At 38.0% G+C, this 22,420-nt stretch overlaps 2 protein-coding genes across 30 annotated transcripts in view; both read right to left on the bottom strand.

Moving 5' to 3' along the window:
- The window catches only part of POMT1 (protein O-mannosyltransferase 1), a 45,597-nt gene extending 36,216 nt beyond the window's left edge, over positions 1-9,381 (bottom strand). For 3 of the 7 annotated variants that reach the window (XR_008915348.1, XR_008915349.1, XM_007475176.3), the window contains exons 1-6: positions 8,964-9,380; positions 7,227-7,373; positions 3,255-3,361; positions 2,402-2,452; positions 1,868-2,014; positions 75-186 (exon numbers count right to left, since the gene is read on the bottom strand). Coding sequence is in view for 3 of the 7 variants with exons in the window: in XM_007475176.3 (XP_007475238.1) it covers positions 75-186; positions 1,868-2,014; positions 2,402-2,452; positions 3,255-3,361; positions 7,227-7,348 (539 nt within the window). In the remaining 4 variants the exon portion in view is untranslated. Of the gene's footprint in view, positions 1-74; positions 187-1,867; positions 2,015-2,401; positions 2,453-3,254; positions 3,362-7,226; positions 7,374-8,824 lie in introns of those variants that run through there. The other 4 variants (XR_458357.3, XM_007475175.3, XM_001370198.5 and 1 more) reach the window with 3 other exon arrangements.
- Positions 9,382-10,421: 1,040 nt separating this feature from the next.
- The window catches only part of PRRC2B (proline rich coiled-coil 2B), a 120,296-nt gene continuing 108,297 nt past the window's right edge, over positions 10,422-22,420 (bottom strand). For 9 of the 23 annotated variants that reach the window (XM_007475168.3, XM_016432796.2, XM_056812590.1 and 6 more), the window contains 5 exons: positions 21,698-21,938; positions 19,327-19,506; positions 18,844-18,935; positions 17,329-17,410; positions 10,422-15,439 (listed from right to left, as the gene is read on the bottom strand). In XM_007475168.3, the coding sequence (XP_007475230.1) occupies positions 15,308-15,439; positions 17,329-17,410; positions 18,844-18,935; positions 19,327-19,506; positions 21,698-21,938 (727 nt within the window). In that variant the 3' untranslated portion in view covers positions 10,422-15,307. The remainder of the gene's footprint in view (positions 15,440-17,328; positions 17,411-18,843; positions 18,936-19,326; positions 19,507-21,697; positions 21,939-22,420) is intronic. The other 14 variants (XM_016432794.2, XM_056812592.1, XM_056812577.1 and 11 more) reach the window with 3 other exon arrangements.

Raw genomic sequence — 22,420 nt, 5'->3', positions numbered from 1 at the left:
TGCTCTCAAAATTCAAGACAGAAAAGTCCAAATGGAAAAAGCAACTAAGGAAGGATTCATCAAAGTAGTCTTACCTGTTTTTTTGGGAATTTGAGAACTTCAGGTAGGACAATACAGCCAAGAGATTAAAAAAAATTAATAATGACTCCAATAGCATCAGCCTAGACTGAGTAATCAAAGAATTCTCTGTTATAAGGAGGAAAATGAACAAAAAGTGAACCATGACCAAATTTATGGAAATGAGTCAAAAACATTTGGGATTCTTTTATTTTTCTTAATTGTTTCACAATCCCATTCATGACAATGGCTTTTATAAACCTTTTTATTGCTTCTCAAATCTTCCATGGCCCTTCCTTCTCCCAGCCTCTCAGCTGAGAAAACTGCCTCCTATTTCTCCTATTTCAGGAGCTGAGGACTCCTTTTTCTCCCTTCTTCCTCATCCCAAGTCACTCAGATGCCTTCTGTCACTATCTATGCTTTGACCCCTATCTCTTATGAAAAGATGACCCTTCTCCTTGCCAAGGCAAATCCCCCTACCTACACAAGTGATTTCATTCTATCTTATCTCCTCCAATAGAATGAATCCCTACCATCTCCACTCTCAATTACCTTCAATTATTCCTTGTCTACTAGCTGCTTCCCTATTGCCTACATATATATGGTTCATATCTTACCTAGTTTCAAAAAAATCAATTTATCTATCTCTGCTATCTATCATCTCATTTATTTCCTCCATTTTGTGGTTCAACTCCTTGAGAAAGCTGTCTACAATGGATGCTTCACCTTCCTTTCCTCTCACTCTCTTTGTAATAATCTATAATATGACTTCTGACCTCATCATTCAACTAAAATTGCTCTGTCCAAAATAACCAATATGCTCTTTATGGTCAATGGCCTGAAGCCAAGACAGGAGAGTAGCAGAAAGAAATAGGATGAGCTCCCTACAATTCTCCACTACCCTCTGTTCTATAACTCCTCCAAAGAGACCTAAAAAATATTAACCTGAATCCTGATTGAGAAATTTTAAAAAGTTATAGTTGGTCATTTTTCCAAACCAAGTTGGCAAAGGCGTAGGGACACAAGAGAAGTCTTCTGACATTGGGGACAGGGTCTGGTCAGGAGAATGCCAGCATAAGGAAAGGGGATATATGCATTTAGGTTAGAAGAGGCTCCAGATCCAATACAGAGACCTAACACTGCATGGAGTATAGGAACAGGTAGCAACTAGCAGTTCTGTCACTCACTAGCCAATTCCAGTTACAGATTCAGTGTGGACAGAGAAGGTAGTCTGCATCTAGGGGATATACTTCAGGATAAGGAACAGTCACTAGCCCTAGTGCTTATTGATTGACTGACTTTAATAAGGCAACAGAACTGTATTTTATTTGGGAATAGATTTGAGATGATTAAGAAAACACTAAAAAAGAAAAGTTTTATGAGAAGTATTTGTTCATTTATTACTCTATATAGGGAAATTTTGAGGAAGGTAAATTTCATCACAGACATTAAAAATGCTTAGATCTGATGGACGTTCCTATTTGTGCCTTATGACTCACCTAGGCACCATCAAACCATTGCATTGAGCCTTCTGTGATTCCTCTGTTTGTTGACTATGAAGTGCAGCAATCCCCAATTTCCACTCCCAAAAGTTAGAAAATTAAACCATTAGCTCATCTGTGACGTTCTTGAGGTCAAATCATTCTTTGGGCTTATGATATATCAAACATTTTGGAAACAAGTAGATGGTGCTACAGGGCAAACATGAATGAATAAAACCTGTCCATGGTATGCCTAGTTTCAAGCTGTTGAGTACCCTTTGGCAATGTAATAATGTGCTATCAAGAATGATTCAAGATACCATTCTTACCCATTAGAATCAAAAGTGCAGCTCCAAAAGCAGCATAGTGGGAAAAGTTGAGTTCCAATACAATTTGGTAAGCCAAAGGGACACAAAGGGCCCCTGCTAGAGCCGGCAGCAGGCGCAAGGACCACACTGGCACATTATTACTGTATTCTAGAAAAGATAATCAAATATCAGCATGAAGAATATAGTACAAATGAACTTAAAATATAGCAGGCATGTTTTCAAATGGAAAAATGGCTGAGTATATACAATAGTCAAAAGACAATTCATATGATTTTGGAATAAGGTACAAATCAGTGGTCACATATGTTTTGCAATTGAATAGTCCTCATACACTAGAATAAAGTATCATGAGAGAAGGAAGATAACTGGGGATCCTAATATTATTTACGATACCTTTTCAGGAATACTCTCAATACTTCAGATTGAGACATTTCACTGAGCAAAAAACCCACATTGTCAAGTTTTTAAAACTTGACATTTTAGTTTGAGGAATATTTAATAAAAAATGAGCTGAAAATGAAAAATAGCGTTTACCTGCTCCAATTCTGTTCCATAAAAAGTTTCCATCAAATCCTCCCAAATAACCTAAAATATAAGGCCAATCCACCAATAAACATTTATTATTATTAAAAATAATAATTGGAATTTATATAACACTTTGAAAAGCTTGAAAAGTATATGCACTGACTTAGTTGAAATTTATAACAACTGTCTGAAGTATTACTTCAATTTTACAGATAAGGAAACTAAGTCACCTGAATTATCTATCATCCAAGGTCTTAACAACTTGGTAACAACAAACTTATGAGTGTGTATTCTCATGTATCCTATCATATATTCTGATCATCCAAACCCCAGAAGAAATTAAGCCCTGGTGATTTCTTTTTCCAGAGCATTCTAAATTACAATGAAAACTAAAATCAACATTATCTTTTCCTGTATGTTTTCTAAATAAGTATTTAGATGTACAAACTTTAAAAACTACAAGAATGCTCTTCTACTGGCTTGTAATTAAGCATTTTTATTTTATGGAATAGGCTAAATTATAGGTCATAATTTGCCTTATAAATCTAGGCCCATGTTTTCTCTAGTGAAATCTTACAATCAATCTACAGCCCAGTGATTCCAAGGAGTTTCTTGATAAAATTTTATAGGATATAAACCCTATCTCTCAGCTGTAATTGTCTTCAACCCTCAATTTTAAGAAAATAAGCTATTAGCTTCTAACTAGTTTAAATTATTCAAATGAAAGGTTCTCAATTTATTTTACTGAACGTGAAACACAGAGTATTTCTTCCCTAACAAGAGAAAACTTGAGAAAGAAAAACTTAACTTTTTCTTAGATTCCAATATCAACTGATATTTTAAAACTATTGTCAAGGCTTACCTCCAAAAGCAAGCAACATGTGGCCAAGTGGTGGTCCACTACCATCCACAAAGAATACCTGCTTCATGTAAAGAGATACGAATTGCCCATAGTAGACTTCATCAAAACTAGAAAAATAATTAAGAATTTTAATATTATATTCACCAGAAATCTCAAACTTATCTCATAATGTATTTGCACAATACAAAGCTTTGCTGATGCTATCTCCTCAATTTCTCTTACATTTTTAGTTAAGGCCCACATTGTCTTTTGACTAGATTACTGCAACAGTGTCCTAATTAATTTCTCTGCCTCCAGTCTCTATCCTCTACACAACTGTCAAAATGAGGTTCCTAATACACTCCCTTGCTCAAAAAGCTTCACTAGCTCCTAATTGAACTTAGGAGAAAATACAAACTCCTGGTTGGCATTTAGAGTCCTTTACATTCTGGATCCTGTGCAGGAACTGGAACAGCCTTCCATGGCTCTCACCATTTTACTGAAAAAACGGAGACCATTTTCTGTGAACTCCTTCTTCTTTCCTCCTCATATTATTATATTATTCTGATACTTACTACCACTAGCTACACTTTCATCCCTCTCACATGAAGAGGGCCCTTCTTTTTGGCCCTTCTTGCTAAGGTTAATCCCTCTACCTATGCAAGTAATCCCATTCCATCCCATCTCCTCTGCAGATTTCTCCCTCTGTCATCCCCACTTTCAGTTGTCTTCAATCTTTCTCTTTCTATTGACTACTCATCTACAGGCATGCCCAGGTCTCTCCTAACTTCAAAAAGTCTCTACTTAGACCAACTTACTAACTATAAACATCTCTCCTGCCTTTTGTGACTAAACTCCTGAAGAAGACCATCTATAATAGGTACCACTACCTCCTCTCTTAATTCACTTCATTCTGGCTTCCAACTTCATCATTCAACTGAAATAGCTCTCTCAGAAATTAATACTTATCTCTTAATTGTCAAATCCAATGGTCTTTACATGTGTCATTAATAAAGACTCATTTCCATATTATTATTTGCTCTAGGGTGACTGTTTAGAGTCTACATCCCCAATCATATCCCCATCAAACCATGTGATCAAGCAGTTGTTTTTCTTCTGTGTTTCTACTCCCAGTTCTTTCTCTGAATGTGGATAGCATTCTTTCTCATAAATCCCTCAGAATTGTCCTGGATCACTGCATTGCTGCTAGTAGAGAAGTCCATTACATTCGATTGTACCACAGTGTATCAGTCTCTATATATAATGTTCTCCTAGTTCTGCTCCTTTCCCTCTGCATCACTTCCTGGAGGTCTTTCCAGTTCACATGGAATTCCTCCAGTTCATTATTCCTTTGGGCACAATAGTATTCCATCACCAACAGATACCACAATTTGTTCAGCCATTCCCCAATCAAAGGGCATCCCCCTAATCAATGGTCTTTTCTTAATTTTCCTCCTTCTTGACCTTTCTGCTGCCTTCACTATTGTGGATCATTCTCTTCTCCTTGCTAGAACCTATTCAGGTTCCTATGTTGGATCTTCATCTTGATCTACTATTCATGAGACATAAAGGGCTCTGACCTAGGCCCTCTTCTTTTCTCCTTCTATACTACTTCAATTAGTGATTTAATCAGTTCCCATTAATTCAATTATCTTCTCTATGCTAGTGATTCTCAAAGCATCAAATCTCTGTTGACCTCCAGGCTGGCTGGACTCAACATGTCCAAAACTAAACTCATCTTCCCCTCCAAAACCTCCTCCCTCCAAACTTATCTAACATTGTTGAAATAACCCCCAGGTTCTAAATTTAACTGTCATCCTTAACTCCTCATTATCTCTCATGCCATTCATATTCAAGGCCTGCTGATTTAACCTTTGTAACATTTCTCACTTCTTCCTACCTTCTCTGATAATGCCATCACCCTGGTAGTTTCCTAACTCCTAAACTATTGCAACAGTCTGTTGATTAAGAAGAAGTTAGATTGTAAAAATTAAATTAGTATCTAGTAATAAAATATTATATTTTATGAGGTTTATTAAGGATACAAAATAAAAAACCATGTGCCCATGGCTGATTAGCCCACTCAAAATCCCCACGCTTAGCTTACCACTATACTTGCTACATCATTGCAATGGAAGACACCGTGGGAGGTCTTACTGCCAATTAAATACCAATTGTGATCTCACCAACGTGGAGACTCAGGTGAGATTATAGGGAATTCTGGTAAATACCAAGGACTTTTGGGGATTGAAGTCTAGGGTTCAAAATCTCCATTTTTATAAGATCAAGAGAAGAAAGTGACAAAGAAAGGGAGGGAAAGAAGTAGAGAGGGAGGTAGGAAAGAGGAGAGCAGAGAAGAAAAGAGAGGGGGAGGGGAAAGGATGAGAAGGGAAAGAGAAAAAGAATATGTTTGATGAAGGAGTTAGTCAGAAAAGACTAAGAGGATGGAATTAATTGACTATGTAAAAGAGCTAATCTTGGGTAATGGTCACCATAATAATATACTAGAGAAAAGGAACAAAGAATAGAACATAATGGGTACTTAATAAATGCTTTCTGAATGAAAGTAAATAAAATACTCTTGGATAAGGCTATTTTCTTTCCTATACTTAAAACTGTGCTGTGCTGAATTTTACATATTCTTGTTCTATATTTACAAGATCTAGCTTATAAAACTAAACCGTTAATTTCTTAGGCATAAACCTATTGGTTTACTGTCTATAGAACTGGACTAGGATTTGTTTTAAAATTTTCAGTATACCTACAAAAGTGATATAGTAACAAGTATAGTAATTTCTCATTATGAGGAACTCACCTTATGAATAATTTAATAAAAAATCACTTCCAATAAAACAATAATCAGGAACTAGGGCCTTTCTTCAACATAATGAAAAGTATATATTTAAAACCATCAACAAGTATCATCTGCAATGGGGATAAGTTAGAAGCCTTCCCAATAAGATCAGGAGTGAAGCAAGGATGCCCGTTACCACCACTATCATTTAATATTGTACTAGAAACTCTATCGGTAGCAATTAGAGAAGAAAAAAAATTGAAGGGATTAAAGTAGGCAATGAGGAAACTAAACTGTCACATTGCAGATGATATAATGGTATTCTTAAAAGAATCCCAGAAAATCAACTCAAAAGCTAGTGGAAATAATTAATAACTTTAGCAAAGTTGTAGGATACAAAATCAACCCACAAAAAACATCAGCATTTCTATATATTTCCAACAAAACTCAGCAGCAAGAGTTAGAAAGAGAAATTCCATTTAAAATCACTCTAGACATTGGGAATCTATTTGCCAAGACGAACACAGGCACAATCAAATGTAATAGACTTTGCTACTAATTGCAATGCAATGATTCAGGATAATCCTGAGGAACTTATAAGAAAGAATGTGATCCAGATTGAGAGAAAGAACTGTGAGAGTAGAAATGCAGAAGAAAAACATTTGGTTCTACAGGTATACGATTGGGGATTTGGGTTTTATAAGATTACTCTATTACAAATATGAATAATATGGAAATAGGTTTTGAACAATAATACATGCATATACCCAGTGGAGTTGCTTGTCAGCTCTGGGAAAGGGAAGGGAAGAAGGAAGGGAGAGAATTAAATTAATTAAAAAATAAAAATAAAACAATAATCATAAATCTTATTGAATAATAGCTGGTAATGATTATTTTTCAAAGTTTAACACTCTCAATTATGGGATGGCAACCAGAATGCCCAGAAAAATGAAAAAAATATTTTTTTCAATATATCAAATTCTACATATCATTGATCTATGTCTATAAGATCTATTTTGAAGAGTTGATACTGGCTTATGGACAAACTGGTCCTAATTCTCCCTTCAAAGATATAAACTGAGAATCTTTTCTTTTTCACATTTTTTAAAAAGCATTTTTTACAAAATCAAGTTCTGAAAACATATGCAATCTATTTTGGCTAAATTCTGGAATTTGAGAAATGCAAGAAGTTGGCTTACACTACTGCCCGTGGATAAGACAATTTCCACAATCGACTCAACAAAGCCATCACCGTCAGAGCCACTAAATTCACGTTGATCTCTGCAGTTACAACAACAGGGCACTTCAAAAATATTAACATCCTGTGAGAAAGTAGATTGAGCACCCTATAGAAAGAAACAAGCCAGTTACCAAACTGGAACCTATGACCAAAGGACTAGAACCCAAGAAAAATGTTTTTTAATGGAATCAGATATGATTAGTACAATTGTTATACTTAAAATACAGTATCACAATGAATGAAATAAGCTTTGTAGAAACATGCTGCTTTGGACATGTCCCTCTTTCTCTAGAGCAGTTTTCTCTGCTACAAAATATGAGGTTCAACTATTTCTAAGGTCCCTTCTAGCTCTAAAATTCCATATACTTTGACTACAGGGTTATACAAAGTTGAAACATAGCCTGGTGTCATGGATAGATGACTGTCAGTGGAGTTAGAAAGACATGGGTTCAAGTCCTACCATACTAGCAATTTCCCTTAACCTATATCAGAGACACAGGCTAATAAGACCATAAAGTTACAAATTAATTGCCATCTGCATTAATGGAGATGCACTGTATAAAATGTAAAATCCTTTAGGGTTAGAAATGTTTAGCTTTCTTCCTACCAGGATCAGTGCAATGCTGGACACTGAGTTGAAGTTTGCACATGAGGGATTTCCCTACATGTATGAAATCATTGCTACAAACCAAGGAGAAAAATTACAGGATGAAATAGAAGGAAATGTTATAAAGGAAGGGGCATCAGGTTAAAAGTCAGAAAATGTGATTTCTCATTCTAGCTCTGCCATCTAAAATGCTTACATTGTTATTTCATCAGTACAAATGATAGATAACCACTTTTATATCTTTTAGTAGTAGTAGATAGACGTGTGTTACTATAGCTAGTCTTCTATTGGGATGATGTCTGCTGGCAAAGTAGCTCCTCAGTCAGTTCCTCATTGATCAATAATTGAGGCACTCCCAGTTTGGTAGGAATTGTCAGAACTTGTGCTTTATTGGCTTTGCCAGGATAACCAGTGAGATTATGCGCAGGAGTGGGTCTTTAAGTCATAATAGCCAATTGCTGTCTTCTACATGTTGTTATAAAAATACTTTATACACCCCTTGATCCAAAACATCAGCCAGGTAGGGTGTGGTAGGAAGGCTGTGCAAGGATTATTATCCCTATTTTACAGATATAGTCATAGAAAGTATGAAATAGCTGACCTCTAATTCCTGCCTCGGATCCTGGGCATATCACTTGATCTTTCAATGGTTGGACAAAACAGGGATTCTTAAGAAGTGAAAGGATATTTCCAGAGTTTTGCAACATTAATATTCTATTGGTGACACTTGTTTTGTGATTTCTAGTGTTGACAAAGCTACTAACCTTAATAACGAAAGGAAATTCTAAAATTTAGTTGGGGGTTAGTAAATATAAGGAAATAACTTGTTTCTCCTACTCCATTCAAGTTCACGAACCGCCCCACCACCCGAAATCTATGCAGAGACTCAGTGCCCCAGGTGAAGAACCCCTCCCTGCTCCAATCTTGTCAAGGGCTGAGAAGGTTCCAACCTGCGCTGGTCGAGTGTGCCTTCTCCAGGGAGTTCCCTAAGCCAATGAAATCACAGGTTCGGTGCTTGCAGATGAGGAAACTGAGGCTCGGAAGTGCCTTGGCTGGAAGGATCACCAGCTGGTAAATGGTGGAACCCACCTCAGACGCTGACGAGCGACAGCTGCTGCCGACTTCCAGCGAGCCTCCGCGCACGCCGCCCCACAGGCTCTTTTGGACCAGGCGTTTCTCCTCTCTATGCCTCAGTTTCCCCCTCTGGTCAGCGAGGGGGTCTGGATGCGGCGGTCTCTACCATCCGAGAAGTTGTGACCCTCCGACCGTGTAATTAGGCACGCAGGGGGAGGGGCTGGCCTTAAAATCACCCGTGAGCACATTTAAAATTAAAATCACCGAGCTGGGGAGGGCCTTAGGCTTGGCTTGGCTTGGCTCTGGAGCTGACTCCCAGGTCCGCGGTCTCGCTAGTTCCACAGCGGAATCTCAGCAGAGTAGAGGATACACCACACCGAGATCCAGGCTCGATTAGGTGCGCCTGCGAAGAAGTCCAATCGTAGCGAAGCGACAAGTCACGTGTACATCGCGCTTAGCGCGTATTCGTTCTGTCAGAGAACGCACTTGAATGAATGCCGACCATCGCGCATGCACACAGACAGCGAAGTTTCTTACCCTCTAACCTCCAAGGTTGGAAGTCGGTTTATTCGTCATCCCGTCCCCATGACTGAGCAGAAAGTACACTGCGCATGCCCATAGGGAAGCAGTTGTATCGAGGCCTGTCCTTGGGGACATTGGTTCCCATTGATTTCTTCCATCGGTTTGCCTTAAAGCAGTTTTACAGGCCTGCATGCAAGTAGGGCAGAGGCCTAGCCTCATCTTTGAATTTCTGGCAGGAATCCTTGCCTGTAATTTGTACTGTTCTAAGTTTTTGTCCGTATTTTAAGCTGACCTGATCCATTAACGACCTAAAGCAGCATGCATTCAATGAGCAATCTCTACTGGATGCAAGGCATGGTGCCAAGTCTATTCTCTGAAGAGTTATTACCCCCAATAACTACCACCCACACCCTCACCCCCCCCACCACTCCATGAACTTTTACCTAAGATTTGTCCAAAACATGACCATTGAGTGCAGGTCAAACGGAAATCGCCATTATTAACAAAATGAGGAGTGATTTTATTTTGACCCTTTTTATCTGCTGTAATGTCTGGGTTCCAGAGTAATGTAAAATATTAACAGCTGTTCCTATTACTATATGAACATAAGAAATAGGCACTTTATCCAAGGCCCTAATGCTTTTACGTTGTCATGAATACAGAATAAATTCATATGGTTATGTGGAGTCCCTCCTATTAGAGATGATACCCCCCCCATGTTGAGAATTTCATGGTTTATGTCTCCCACAGTGCAGTATAAATCCTTTCTTTTACTGTACTGAAAGTAAAAGCTGGCCAAACACAAGTATATATGATTTTCTCTTGGCATTTTAAATAGATCCCTAAATTCTTAATATGCATAAAGAATTTACAGATCAGCCACTGAAGGGATTTAAAGGAAAAAGTCAAGCTGTCTCACCAAGCAAAAGTACTAAAACAAATTACACAAAATTTGAGAAAGCAAATATGCTTTATTTTTAAAATTTTTTTTATTTAAATAAGGAGAATTCTTTCATATGGAAAGAGCTAATACAATCACATATTTGAAAGGAGAAACAATAGGTACTGAAACGGAGGGAAAGGGCAAGAGAGTGCCACCACTGGCCTGGTGATTCCGTGATTCTAGTTTCCCATCCAAGTTAAAATAGTTTCCAAAAAAAAAAATTATATATAAACAGGTTGCACATTACATTTTTATCCATCGTCTGCCCTTTCAAATATCTGGTCTACATGAAAAGACAAAGAGAGGAAAGGCCAAAAAACAAAACAAAACAAAACAAACAAAGAAAAAAAAACCCAAACAAAATCTTTTACTATACAGGGCATGAGGTTAAAAGCTTTAAGGAGTACAATATCCCCAATATAAACAATGAATGTCATCCATTGAGCCTAAATGGGTTTCCACTAACAGGTGCCTCCACATGCTAATGTGACCACAAGTCACTACTACCATTTTCAGGGCCATACTAGGGTTCATGAGGGAATTTAGGAGAAATGAGGCAACCACTAGATGTTCTGAGGAGCCAGGGAAATCATTGTAGTTATATATACTGCCAGCAAAAGTAGGGACAACTGATTAGGTGACCATCAGATTTTCACATGCACCAGAGTTTTATCTTTTTGTTCTAAATGAATTGGAGTTATTTAAATCCCAAACCAATCTGTTTGTCCTCAGGTCACACCAATGAGTTGGGAAGGCTCACTTTCCTGATTAATGTATTTCCCATTCCATCAGAAAATGTAACAAAAGGAAACTTCAGAGTCACTGGCTTTCAGAAGTAAATTACAAAACATTGTATCTGAGCTTACCCTGTGATAAGCAAAAAAAAAAAAAAAAGAAGGGGGAAGAGATATGGAATGGGAAGCAAACATGCACCAGCTCCCTTGCTTACTGAAGAAGGGAGCCAGCAAGCAGTGAGGAGTGGCTGGGCCACAGGGACCTATTGTGTGCCTGGAAAAACTTGCCACACACTGACAGTGCAATTGTATGTAATTTTTATGACACCCAAGTTTACAACAAACATACACAGTACAACACTGCCTCATTACATACAGCCCATAGCTATAGTAAGAATCTAAGATTTGCAGTAATCATCTAGAAGGTGTAGGAGTGCAGAAAGGTCAACATATAGCTGTTGGGCATAATTGATATCCAAATTTTAAAATGATACCTGAAATGTCCTCAAAAGTGGCTCGGCAATGGTTGTGAGGAAAGATCTTTTAGTTTCTGAAAATAGAAACCACATCTTCTGTCTGTATATCTGAGCATATACTATCATCCATTGTGTTTTTCCCTAAGATGAAACCTAAAGCCAGAGTTCAGTAATGCCAAACTTAAAAAAAAAAAAGAACCTGACAAGAAGGAAACCAGACTTAATGTAGCTGATAAACAACTAGTCACTGGATGGACAACATACTACAATTACACAAATATATACTCTGGACCTTTGCTTAATCAGGTAGATGACAGAGTGGCAAAACAGGACCTTCTAAGACCACTTGTGGAGCAACCTGGTTTCCCCTTCTCCTCATGCAACCTGCACTTTATTAATAACCAAGGCAAAGTTATTTGGATTCATGACCAAAGCAACTCTTAATAAGCAAAGATTCAGTGAGTTAATTCTGAACCCTCACCTTAGTAGCAAAAAAGTTAAAATCCACAATTACATAAAAGAAACTGTAGTTTTGTTTTGTTACTGTTTTTTAATGTGTAATCTGCTGTTCCCTCCAAAGAATTGATAATACCCCAGGAGAAGCCTTTGAATGCATCTGCACTAGAAGAATGAGTTCAAATCACCAGGACTGGAAGTCACATTACCTGGAGCTTTAACTCTAAAACCACACAACAGGAAGAGGGATATTGCACCTTAAAATGTTTCTGCACTAAAAACCACTTTCTATCAGACAATGGGACAGGGAAGCAGGAAGGCCTATCACCGTCCCTCAAAAAGTCTGACTTTAAATTTCTATCTTAAGAGGAGAAAAGAAACCGCAGCTGAACAGTCACACAGTGGTGGTGAATGCAATGAAATTCACATGCAATTTCTTGGCCTTTCCTGCACAGAATAATTCAGACATTATATATAAATAGAGCAGTGAAACATTTACTTTTTTTTTTCACCTAGACCTACAACATCAAATACGTATAAATAAATTCTAGTGTTTTAGGGGAGTAAAAGAGAAAAAGGTAGGGGAACAGGTGACCTTGTTGCCTTGCTTTTCCTTTTCTCAAACAGGAAGTAGTTATTTTGATGGCATTGTATGCCTGAGGGATGTAATATTTCAGAGTCAACTCTGTAATAGCATTTAGGACTGTCATGTTTAATAGTATAATGAAAGGAAGATTATTTTTTTCCCTTTTGATAAGTAAAAGTAGTAGTGTGCACCTAAATCTGTTGTGAATAGATTTAAATAAGTCTCTAAACTACACACATAGAGACTTAAATTCGTGTGGCCTAAGCTGACAGCCTTGGAATAAGGGCACCACAGCAATGACCATGGTCTAGGGTAGCAGAGGGAGAAGTAATAAAGGTAGAAGACTATTCATATGCTCACACAAGCTCCAAGCATAGGGGAAGAGAAGGAAAAGTAGATGATGTATGCATGGGGCAGGCCAATGCTGGGTCGATCCAACAATAGAGCTTTCTTTGGAGAACAGGCTCCTGGGATAAGGCTGTTGGGAATGAGAGAAAAATAGTCAAGCTGGTGTAAGTAAGGTCTGAGAGAGGCAGGTTTGTGAAGGTTATGGAAAAAAGAAAGAATTCTTAAACCAAATTTCCCTGCCCCCAGATGTCACTGAGTACAAGACATACTGACACTCTACTATAGTTATAACCATCCTCAAAATAACAAGGAACTGAGAAAGAAATTTAGTAGTTCTGTAAGGGTTTATGTTTTCCCACATTCCATGAGGGGCAGAGGAAATGCCATTAATTACTTATATGGGGAGATGGTGTGAAAAACTATGGCTACTGTATAAACATCCACCTTTATACATCTAGCTTGAAACTTCAAATGCATTCCTATAAACCCTGGAGGACCTAAATCTCATAACACCTGATGGTCCCCTCTGCAATGTACCATCATACAAAAGTCTTCTTAGGGACCACCAGCAGATATCAGGCAGTAGCCACTCCAAATCAGCAAATGGCTGATTGGTCATCAGAAGAGCATGAAAAAAAATTTATATTTCCTCCTCCTAATCTGTGGGTGACAGAATCACAATTTTTTTCATTGCCTTAAAAAAAAAAACATAGCTTGCAGAGACATGTAGCTGAAGGCAGTTCAGTTGACTTAAGATATGATCCAGTTTCCAGAGAATCCCATACCCTCTCTGGGATTAGAAAATCAGCCTTGTAAATCATGCTCATCTTGAGACCCAGACTCTGGCTGCTGATAGGGGGAAAAAATTAGTGATGATCTTTGAGACACTTGCTGTAGAGTCCAGGTTTCATATGATTCAGGAGTAGTCTAGGTCTGCTTTGCTGAGAGAAGAAAAAAGACTTACAATTGCCTTGCAGACCATACATTTTTGCTAAAAGACTGAAAAAAAATGTGTGCACCATTACTATTATGCAGATCATTTCCCACTGTGTGTTTTTTTTTAAGTGACGAGCTCTACAGAGAAGACAGGAAAACACAGAAGGACCAGAGGCCATTTAGGGAGAAGCAGCAAAGGGAGAAGCAAAACTCAGAAAAGAAAGCAAGTGCATGTATATATCAGCCCAGAAGGGCAGGATGATGGAAAGAATTGGCCTACAAAACACCAAGATTGGTACAACTATAAGAAGCTGCCAAAGGAACCTCATGGGTCAGCTCTTCTCATTCATGCAAGGGGAAAAGTTTGGAAAACTCCAATGAGTTAGGAAATCCATGATTTATCTTTAGCTGTCTTGGGAGGCAGTCTCTCAACTAGATTCAGATGGACTCATGCATCTCCCCCTCCTGCTGAAAACAGCATTCTGTTTCTCTGGGCAACAAACTTCCTACACTAACCAGGTCAGGAGTCAAGATCTGATCATTCATTATATGAATCCATCTTATGCCTTAGTTAAAATTCATTTCTAGTGAGAATCAAAAATGCCATATTACCAAATGCCTTAAGAGTTCTCCGTTTCTTTTTTGCAAATAATCTCAAGGGAAACAAGAAGGGGAATCAATGGTTTTAGAGTCAGTTCTTAAGGTAGCATTGCAACATATAAAATGAAGGGGAGAGGTTAAAGGAAACTATTTTGATTAGAACTGATGGATGGGAAGGAGCAGAAAGAACATTTAAATGTTTTGTTATACACATAGCTTGGTTTTTTTTTGTTTTGTTTTGTTTTTCCTTCGTTTAAAAACCTCAGCTGCCTTTTAAAATGAAAAGCTTCAAACTAAAATGCCCCTGCTATTATCATATTCCTGTGCCTGGGTATCACTCTGCTGCAATAAAGATTTGAGAAAAGAAGGCTGCCACTGCTTAACAAGCTGTATGACAGCACGGGACAAAGGGAGAGGGGGAACTGGGAGGTGAACCTGCACTGCACAAACAGTTTGAGCCACTCAACAGTCATAGTAGGGAATGAAGGATGGGATGGGGGCAGGGTTGAAGGGATCATTTGCCTGTTTTGTTATTAAAGCAAGCAGGTCAATGTCATATCCATGGTTGGAAGAGAAGGGGATTGGGGGTTGGGGAGGGGGGGTGATGGAGGAAGGGAAGGAGATCTGAAGATGTCACTCGAGTCAAGTCAAAGTCAAGTTGTTGGATGATGGATCAGCAAGATCTCCAAGCATCCAGTTGTGTAAGGACAGCGGCGGTGCTGTGTGTGAGCTGGCATGACAGGCATCAACAGGCACTCCTAGGCCTTGCTCTCCTCTACTTTCACCGCCTGAGGTTTGATTGCTCCAGTTCGCTTCATCTGTGTGGCAGAGGCTGACTCCTGCAATTTCACAGTTCCCAGGCTGGGTTTATTTTCATCCACTCGTTTTGCCTTTGGACAATCAGAAAGAGAGGAAATTAAGTTTAATAAGCTGAACTCCTGATTAAATATAAAGTTCCCACCATCCCCCTTCCTGATGTAGGGCTGCAAAGAAAAAACTAAGTGATCCATTCTTAAGCTGAAGTGCTGGATTCAAAAGTACTTAAAAAAATTCTTATGAAACTGGCTGATTACTATCTAGTTCTCTTCCAAAGAACTTTTAGCAGATTGATCTGGGGAGAGTGTAGTGATGAACTGAATATGTTTGAGAGAGAAATACAGTAAAAATGAGGCTTTGTGAACTGTTGATTTACCAAGCCAACAGCTTCCTTTCAATTCATGACATTATGCATCTCATGCATCCTTCAAAGAGACATTCTTGTTCCCCACCAGACTTGTGAACCCTTTTCCACTGTGATTAAGGTGGGAGAGAAAGAAAGAAAAGGCAATCCAGCCACTGTTAAAAGCAGGCTTACTCAAAGGATCACAAAGTTGGAAGGGGCCTATAGAGGTCATTAAGTCAAGCTCTTTCATTTTACAGATAAAGAAAATGAGGTCAAGAAAGGTAAAGCAGCTTGTCCAATGTCACTCAAGTTCCAATGGGCAGACAGAACATTTGAACAAAGATCCTCTAATTGCAAATCCAGCCCTCTTTTACTCTACTATGCTGCCTCTCACGTTTATTCTAAAAGATATTTTCTGCAACACATCTATTAGTCCTCAAGCTATATACTCAAGAAGTAACTATCTAATTTATCAAGTGTATGTATGCCCCAAGGCCAACAGTCAGACAGTGAGTCCTCATAATGAATATTCCAGGATTCTAAAGATCTACTTGTAATTCTATTAAAAATATTAGCTAAGCTTATATAATTGAAGCTAACCTTAACTACATCCTCTTCTTGTTCCCAAAGAGAAGTTCTTATGGGGGGGGGGGGGGAGGGGGGGAGGCCTAGAAAGCTAATTCTATTCAAATCAAGAGGTCACTTCAAAACAATTGGTGAAGTGACTTATTTTGTTGTTATTCAGTTATGTCTGATGCTTCATGAGCCTATTTGGGATTTTCTTAGCAAAGATACTGGAATGGTTTGCCATTTCCTTTTCCAGCTCATGACAAATGAGGAAACTGAAGCAAAAAAGGATTAGGTGACTTGCCCAGAATCACACAATTAGTATGTATGTGAGGCTAGATTTGAACTCAGGAAGAGGATTCTTTTTGGGCCAGATCAAGATGTCAATATGAAGGGCTAAATAGGGATGAATAAAAATCCACATGTGGAATGTTTTCTTGGACTTTCTTGGGTCTGTGTGTTTTAAGAGTAATAGTCCAATACAGTGGTAAAAGTAATACTGTTCTTTTTCTTGCAAAATGGGAAAACTTAACTCCATCTAGACTGAGCACCCAACAATAACTCTCTCTCTCTCTCTCTCTCTCTCTCTCTCTCTCTCTCTCTCTCTCTCTCTCTCTCTCTCTCTCTCTCTCTCTCTCTCTCTCTCTCACAAAACATGTATGCACACATATACACACATGACATCACAAAAGCTAACACACAAACCTAACAGTCTTCCAGAGTGCCTTTCTTCACACAAAGAACTCTACATACTTATAAACATTATATTTCAATGGCATCAGTCTTGCAAGAAGGTTTAGCATCTTCCCTTTTTCTGGCAGGGAAGGGAGAGCCTGAGGCCTAGAAAAAGAAGTAGCTCAACCAGTATGAGGGGCAGAGACAGGAAGAGAAGCCAGACACCGCCTGACTACCAATCCCATACTCTAACCTCCTACACATTCCTCCTTTTAAAAAAGGAGTATTCTCAATAGAATGAAATATTCCCCTCTCTTTGGGCACTTGGAAAAATGCCTAAGAGTTCAGGACGAGATCTGGAAAGCCATCTTCTACCTGTTGAACGTAGTGTCCCTGCACAGAGCCCATGTTAACTGCTGGTCCAGATGGCTTCCCACTGGGGCTAGCAGAGCTAGGCCTGAAAAAACCAAAGGGAGTGGTTGAGAATACACAAAGTATCACCACAAAAATGGAACAAAAACCTAGTATATGGAGGAAGCATGAACAAAGGTCCTCTTTGGCCAGGGGCATCTGGACCCATCTGGGCAGTCTGCAGAACACATAGATGAAAAATTTAAAGCCTAAGGCAATAGAATGAATGGTGCTAAAAACCAGAAAAGGTGTTCTAAGGACAGAAAAGGCAAAGAAGCATATGGGCAATAATTCTCAACTAAGGAATTGTAACCTTAGTATCTAAAACAGATCTCAAGAAACGATGAGATATACAAACACACTATGTATATAGAAGTGAAGCTCAACAACAGGACTAATGATTGGCATTCCTCTGATGTGTTGTGTAATGGTCCATGTAAACTGAACCATGAGAAGACACCCATTTAAAATGAGGCTTTCTTGGAATTTTTGCTTGACCTGATTGCTAAACTAACAATTTCTTGAACTAATGTCTGACAACAGTGAGTTTAAGCTACAACATGTCAAATTGGTGTCGATAACCTTTAACTGAAAAACAAAAACAAGATACCAAAAATTTAATTTTAAAAATGGAATGCTACAGAAATAAATACCTAACTTCTAACTCTACCTAAAGCAACTAAAGGAGAGTAGATAATGAAATAAAAATTTCCAAATACTCCACAGAAGATACCAGAATGCTATACCTCCAACACAGAAACAAAACAGAAATATATAGGTCCAGCTTCAGATGCTCCTTTCCCCCATCTCCAGACATTTACAGAAAGTCAATACATTTGCAATGCTGTATTTTTGTTACCTCCATATGGGTCACCCCACACACACACATACACACCCAAGTTAGGGAGTTGCCAAGGGTTCAGAAGGAATTTAAAAAGCCAGCTTGCTCTCGTTTGGGGATAATTATGCATGGTACTGGAAGAAGTGCCCTCCCAGCAGAATAAGTGGCTATTCATGGTAAGAAGATCCAACCAAGAGGCAATTCCCCTCTCAGTAAAATAAATCTTCTATTTCTAGACTTCTTACTCTACATATAGACTCCTTCCTCCTGTGGAAGAAGAGGGAGGGAAAAAATCTCACTTTTCAGCAAAAATTAAGCATTTTCCACCTTTACTTCCCAAGAAATTCTTCAACTCAATATTATTCTTTTGAATGATCAAAATACTAAGATTTTTCACATCTCCAATTATGATTTTCCAATGCCATCTGAAACACCAATTGTAAAGCACAGAAAATTTATAAATAATCTTGTAAAAAAAAGAAAAAGCCTTCAATGAAGGACATATTATTAATGCTCTAACTTGACTTTTTCTGGGATCCCAAATACCAATATTTAAGCCACCCAGTGTTTTCTACTAGCTAGTGTTTAATCATACCAGTGTTTAGTTGTTCAGGATGTGACAACCATAGCTTCTTTACCTGTAGGTCTGTGGTGATGGAACAGACCCTCCAGAAGGGATGTTCTGTTTACCGTCAGCGAAGTGAAACCCCTTCATCTCCATCTGAGAGGACTAAAGGAGACCAAGAGGTAAGAATCCATCATGTGACAAAACAAGGGAGACAGTTCAGCCCTTGCAGTACTATATCAACAGGGAAAGAGTGGGGCTTCTTTTATACAATAAACACTAGGCTTCCTACACAGATTACACTTCGTAGTTACATGAAAATTCATAAACTCTAGGGATTAAAAATTAAAGATTTCTTAGAAACAGGAACTACCATGCAGTTGACACTCAGAAATGGAAAGCTAGTACGTCACAGAAACAAGTAAATGGCCAGAAAGCTCAAATCTTATATATTTTCTATACCTGGACTCAGCTGTTATTTTAAAACAGTAAGGTAATAAAATTCAACAATGATACTTTCTCCAGGACCACAATCTCATTTAGGGTCATTCTTTACCTCTCTGTTGGTAGGAAGGACAGAAGGCTGGGATCCAGGTGGAAGGATTCTTCGGGGAGCTCCTACAGAGAGATTCTGCCCTTGAGGCAGCTGAATGGACTGTGGCAAAATCAATGGCTGCTGACCAGAACCATAGCGAGGCAAAGGTAGCTGAGAGCCAGGCAATGGCATCGTTAACTGCTGAAAAATATTGGGTATTCACTCACAATGGACAGTATTAAAGTTTTAGTATTAACAGTATTAAAATTACTACTGTAGTAGTATTAAATATAAATAAATATGTATTTACATATAATAGTATTATTTTTTAAGTATTTAAAAATAGCATTAAAAATACTGTCTGCTCTTATCAAGCCTAATGTCTGAAAATGTTTATAAATATACCTGCTTATATATATAGATATAAAATAGCTAAAAACTATAGAAAATGCCTGTGTATATATTTTCCTTCGGATTTCTGTTTTCTTTGGTGTAGATTAAGCCAATTTCCACCAAGATGACCGTTCTTATAGATCTAAAGCCTCTGTTGCTGGGCCGTTAGCAAGGTTTTCCTTCAGTGGCATAAAAATGAGTTAAAATTGGATTCTGGGAACCGATGTTAAATAAGAGACACTGTGGAAGCATGAAACATTCTGAAATACAGTGTGACACTGGCAAATATCCCAAGAAGGGCTGATGGTTTCTGAAAAGCTTTGGGTTTTTTCCCTTTTGTAAACAGAAACTATTATATACGACTAAATCCTAGAAAGCTTTCATCTGCTGCTGTACTTTCCCACACTAACAGTTCAATGAAAACAAACCTGATGGCATGCTAGGTTTCTTTTCCATCAACAATTTCCTGTATCTTATGTAGACATGAAGAATTTTTCTTATGATACACAGGGGACTGTCATGTTTTGTGCCTTTAACCTCAGTGCCTAGCAAAATACCTTGCACACAAATAGATGTTTAATAGATATTTACTAAATCAAATCCTATAATGTCAGGAAATGGTAGGGATGAGTTGATAGTAGGAAGGACTAAATGAAGTCCATAGGATGAATAAGCAGCATCTTTGCACATAAAGTACTATATAACATTTTGAATTCATTAATATGTACCCAGCTTTTTAATTATGCAAATACAGGTTGTATCATGTCCCCCATATTTCAACAATGAAATTTTAGCTGCTATCTTTAATAGTGAAAATGTTGAACCCAAGAATTATTTTAAACTCAGCCATGGGCAGTATAATGGAAATAAACAACTATCTCAGGGAATGATTTTTTTAAAACTGTGATTTCACTGTGTAATAACCTCTTGGTAAGGAAACTCACTCTATCCACAACTGTCTGTCTGTCTGTCTGTCTGTCTATCTATCTATCTATCTATCTATCTATCTATCTATCTATCTATCTATCTACACTGAAAAAAGACTTTCCCAGGCTCACACAACCAGTATATTTGTCATAAACAAGACTTGAACTTAGGAACTCTAAAGATGCCTGTAGTATCTACTACACCATGCTACAATTAGAGAATGGCACTTGCAGAAATTAATTCTTCCTTTTTTCTATTCTGTACCTGTTTTACCTGAGTACTAAAGGATTATAAATCAGATAAAAAGAATACAAAGAGAGAAAAGGTCCTGTTCTCCTTATTCTCTGTCAGATAAAATATATGACTATAGAGATGTTCCCAAAGCTTTAAAGGCAAATATAAATTAGGGAAAAAAAACACAAATAAAAATTAAAAATAATAAATAAAATTTTAAAAATAAAAAATAAACACAAATAAAAATTAAAAATCTTTAATAGTGAAAATGTTGAACCCAAGAATTATTTTAAACTCAGCCATGGGCAGTATAATGGAAATAAACAACTATCTCAGGGAATGATTTTTTTAAAACTGTGATTTCACTGTGTAATAACCTCTTGGTAAGGAAACTCACTCTATCCACAACTGTCTGTCTATCTATCTATCTATCTATCTATCTATCTATCTATCTATCTATCTATCTATCTATCTATCTACACTGAAAAAAGACTTTCCCAGGCTCACACAACCAGTATATTTATCATAAACAAGACTTGAACTTAGGAACTCTAAAGATGCCTGTAGTATCTACTATACCATGCTACAATTAGAGAATGGCACTTGCAGAAATTAATTCTTCCTTTTTTCTATTCTGTACCTGTTTTACCTGAGCACTAAAGGATTATAAATCAGATAAAAAGAATACAAAGAGAGAAAAGGTCCTGTTCTCCTTATTCTCTGTCAGATAAAATATATGACTATAGAGATGTTCCCAAAGCTTTAAAGGCAAATATAAACTAGGAAAAAAAAAACACAAATAAAAATTATGTTCCCCTGATGTCAGCTTATTTCTAACCTGTGTTAGCTGGGAGTCCATCATCTGGGAGGCCCCCATTCCAGCTGCCTGATTGAGCTGACTCTCATATACCAGAGCCTGGCTTCCATTCATTGGTTGGTAAGGAGATCCAGACTGAGTCTTGACCATCTCTAAGGGTTGCATGCCCGGAAAAGCAGAATAAGGAGGCTTCAAGGCAGTTCCTCCAGTTAGAACCATGGTGCTAGGCTGGGACAGGCTGGGGTGCATGTACACCTGAGATCTAAAGAAGGAATCTTTTTGTCAAAGTGAGTTCATTCTTATAAAACAACAACAACCAACTCCCTCTCCCACCCCGCCAAACCAAGTTTTACCAGGCTGGCAAAGCATTTGAAATGAAATTTATGAAATAACCTAGCTGTTGCTATATATAAAGCCTTGAGGTGTTTTTTGTTTGTTTGTTTTAAAAACCCTTGTCTTAGAAGTGATATTAAGCATCAGTTCCAAGGCAGAAGAGCAGTAAGGGCTAGGCAACTGATGTTAAGCAATTTGCCCAGTCCCATAAGCTAAAAATGTCTGAGGCCAAATTTGAACCCAGGGCTTCACAATTCCAGGTCTGGTTCTCTATCCACTGAGCCTCCCTAGCTGCCCAAAGCCTTGAACTTTTAACAAAGCTATCAACTGGACCTGAGACACCTCTTAACAATTATTAATTAGTTCTTATTAATAAGGAGGGCATATCTGTAACAATGGACTAAGGCAAGA

The sequence above is a fragment of the Monodelphis domestica genome, chromosome 1 (assembly GCF_027887165.1).
Source record: "Monodelphis domestica isolate mMonDom1 chromosome 1, mMonDom1.pri, whole genome shotgun sequence".
Classification (NCBI taxonomy): Eukaryota; Metazoa; Chordata; class Mammalia; order Didelphimorphia; family Didelphidae; genus Monodelphis; species Monodelphis domestica.
Note: the sequence above shows the minus strand (reverse complement) of the source record. Positions and strands in the feature narration are given on the sequence as shown.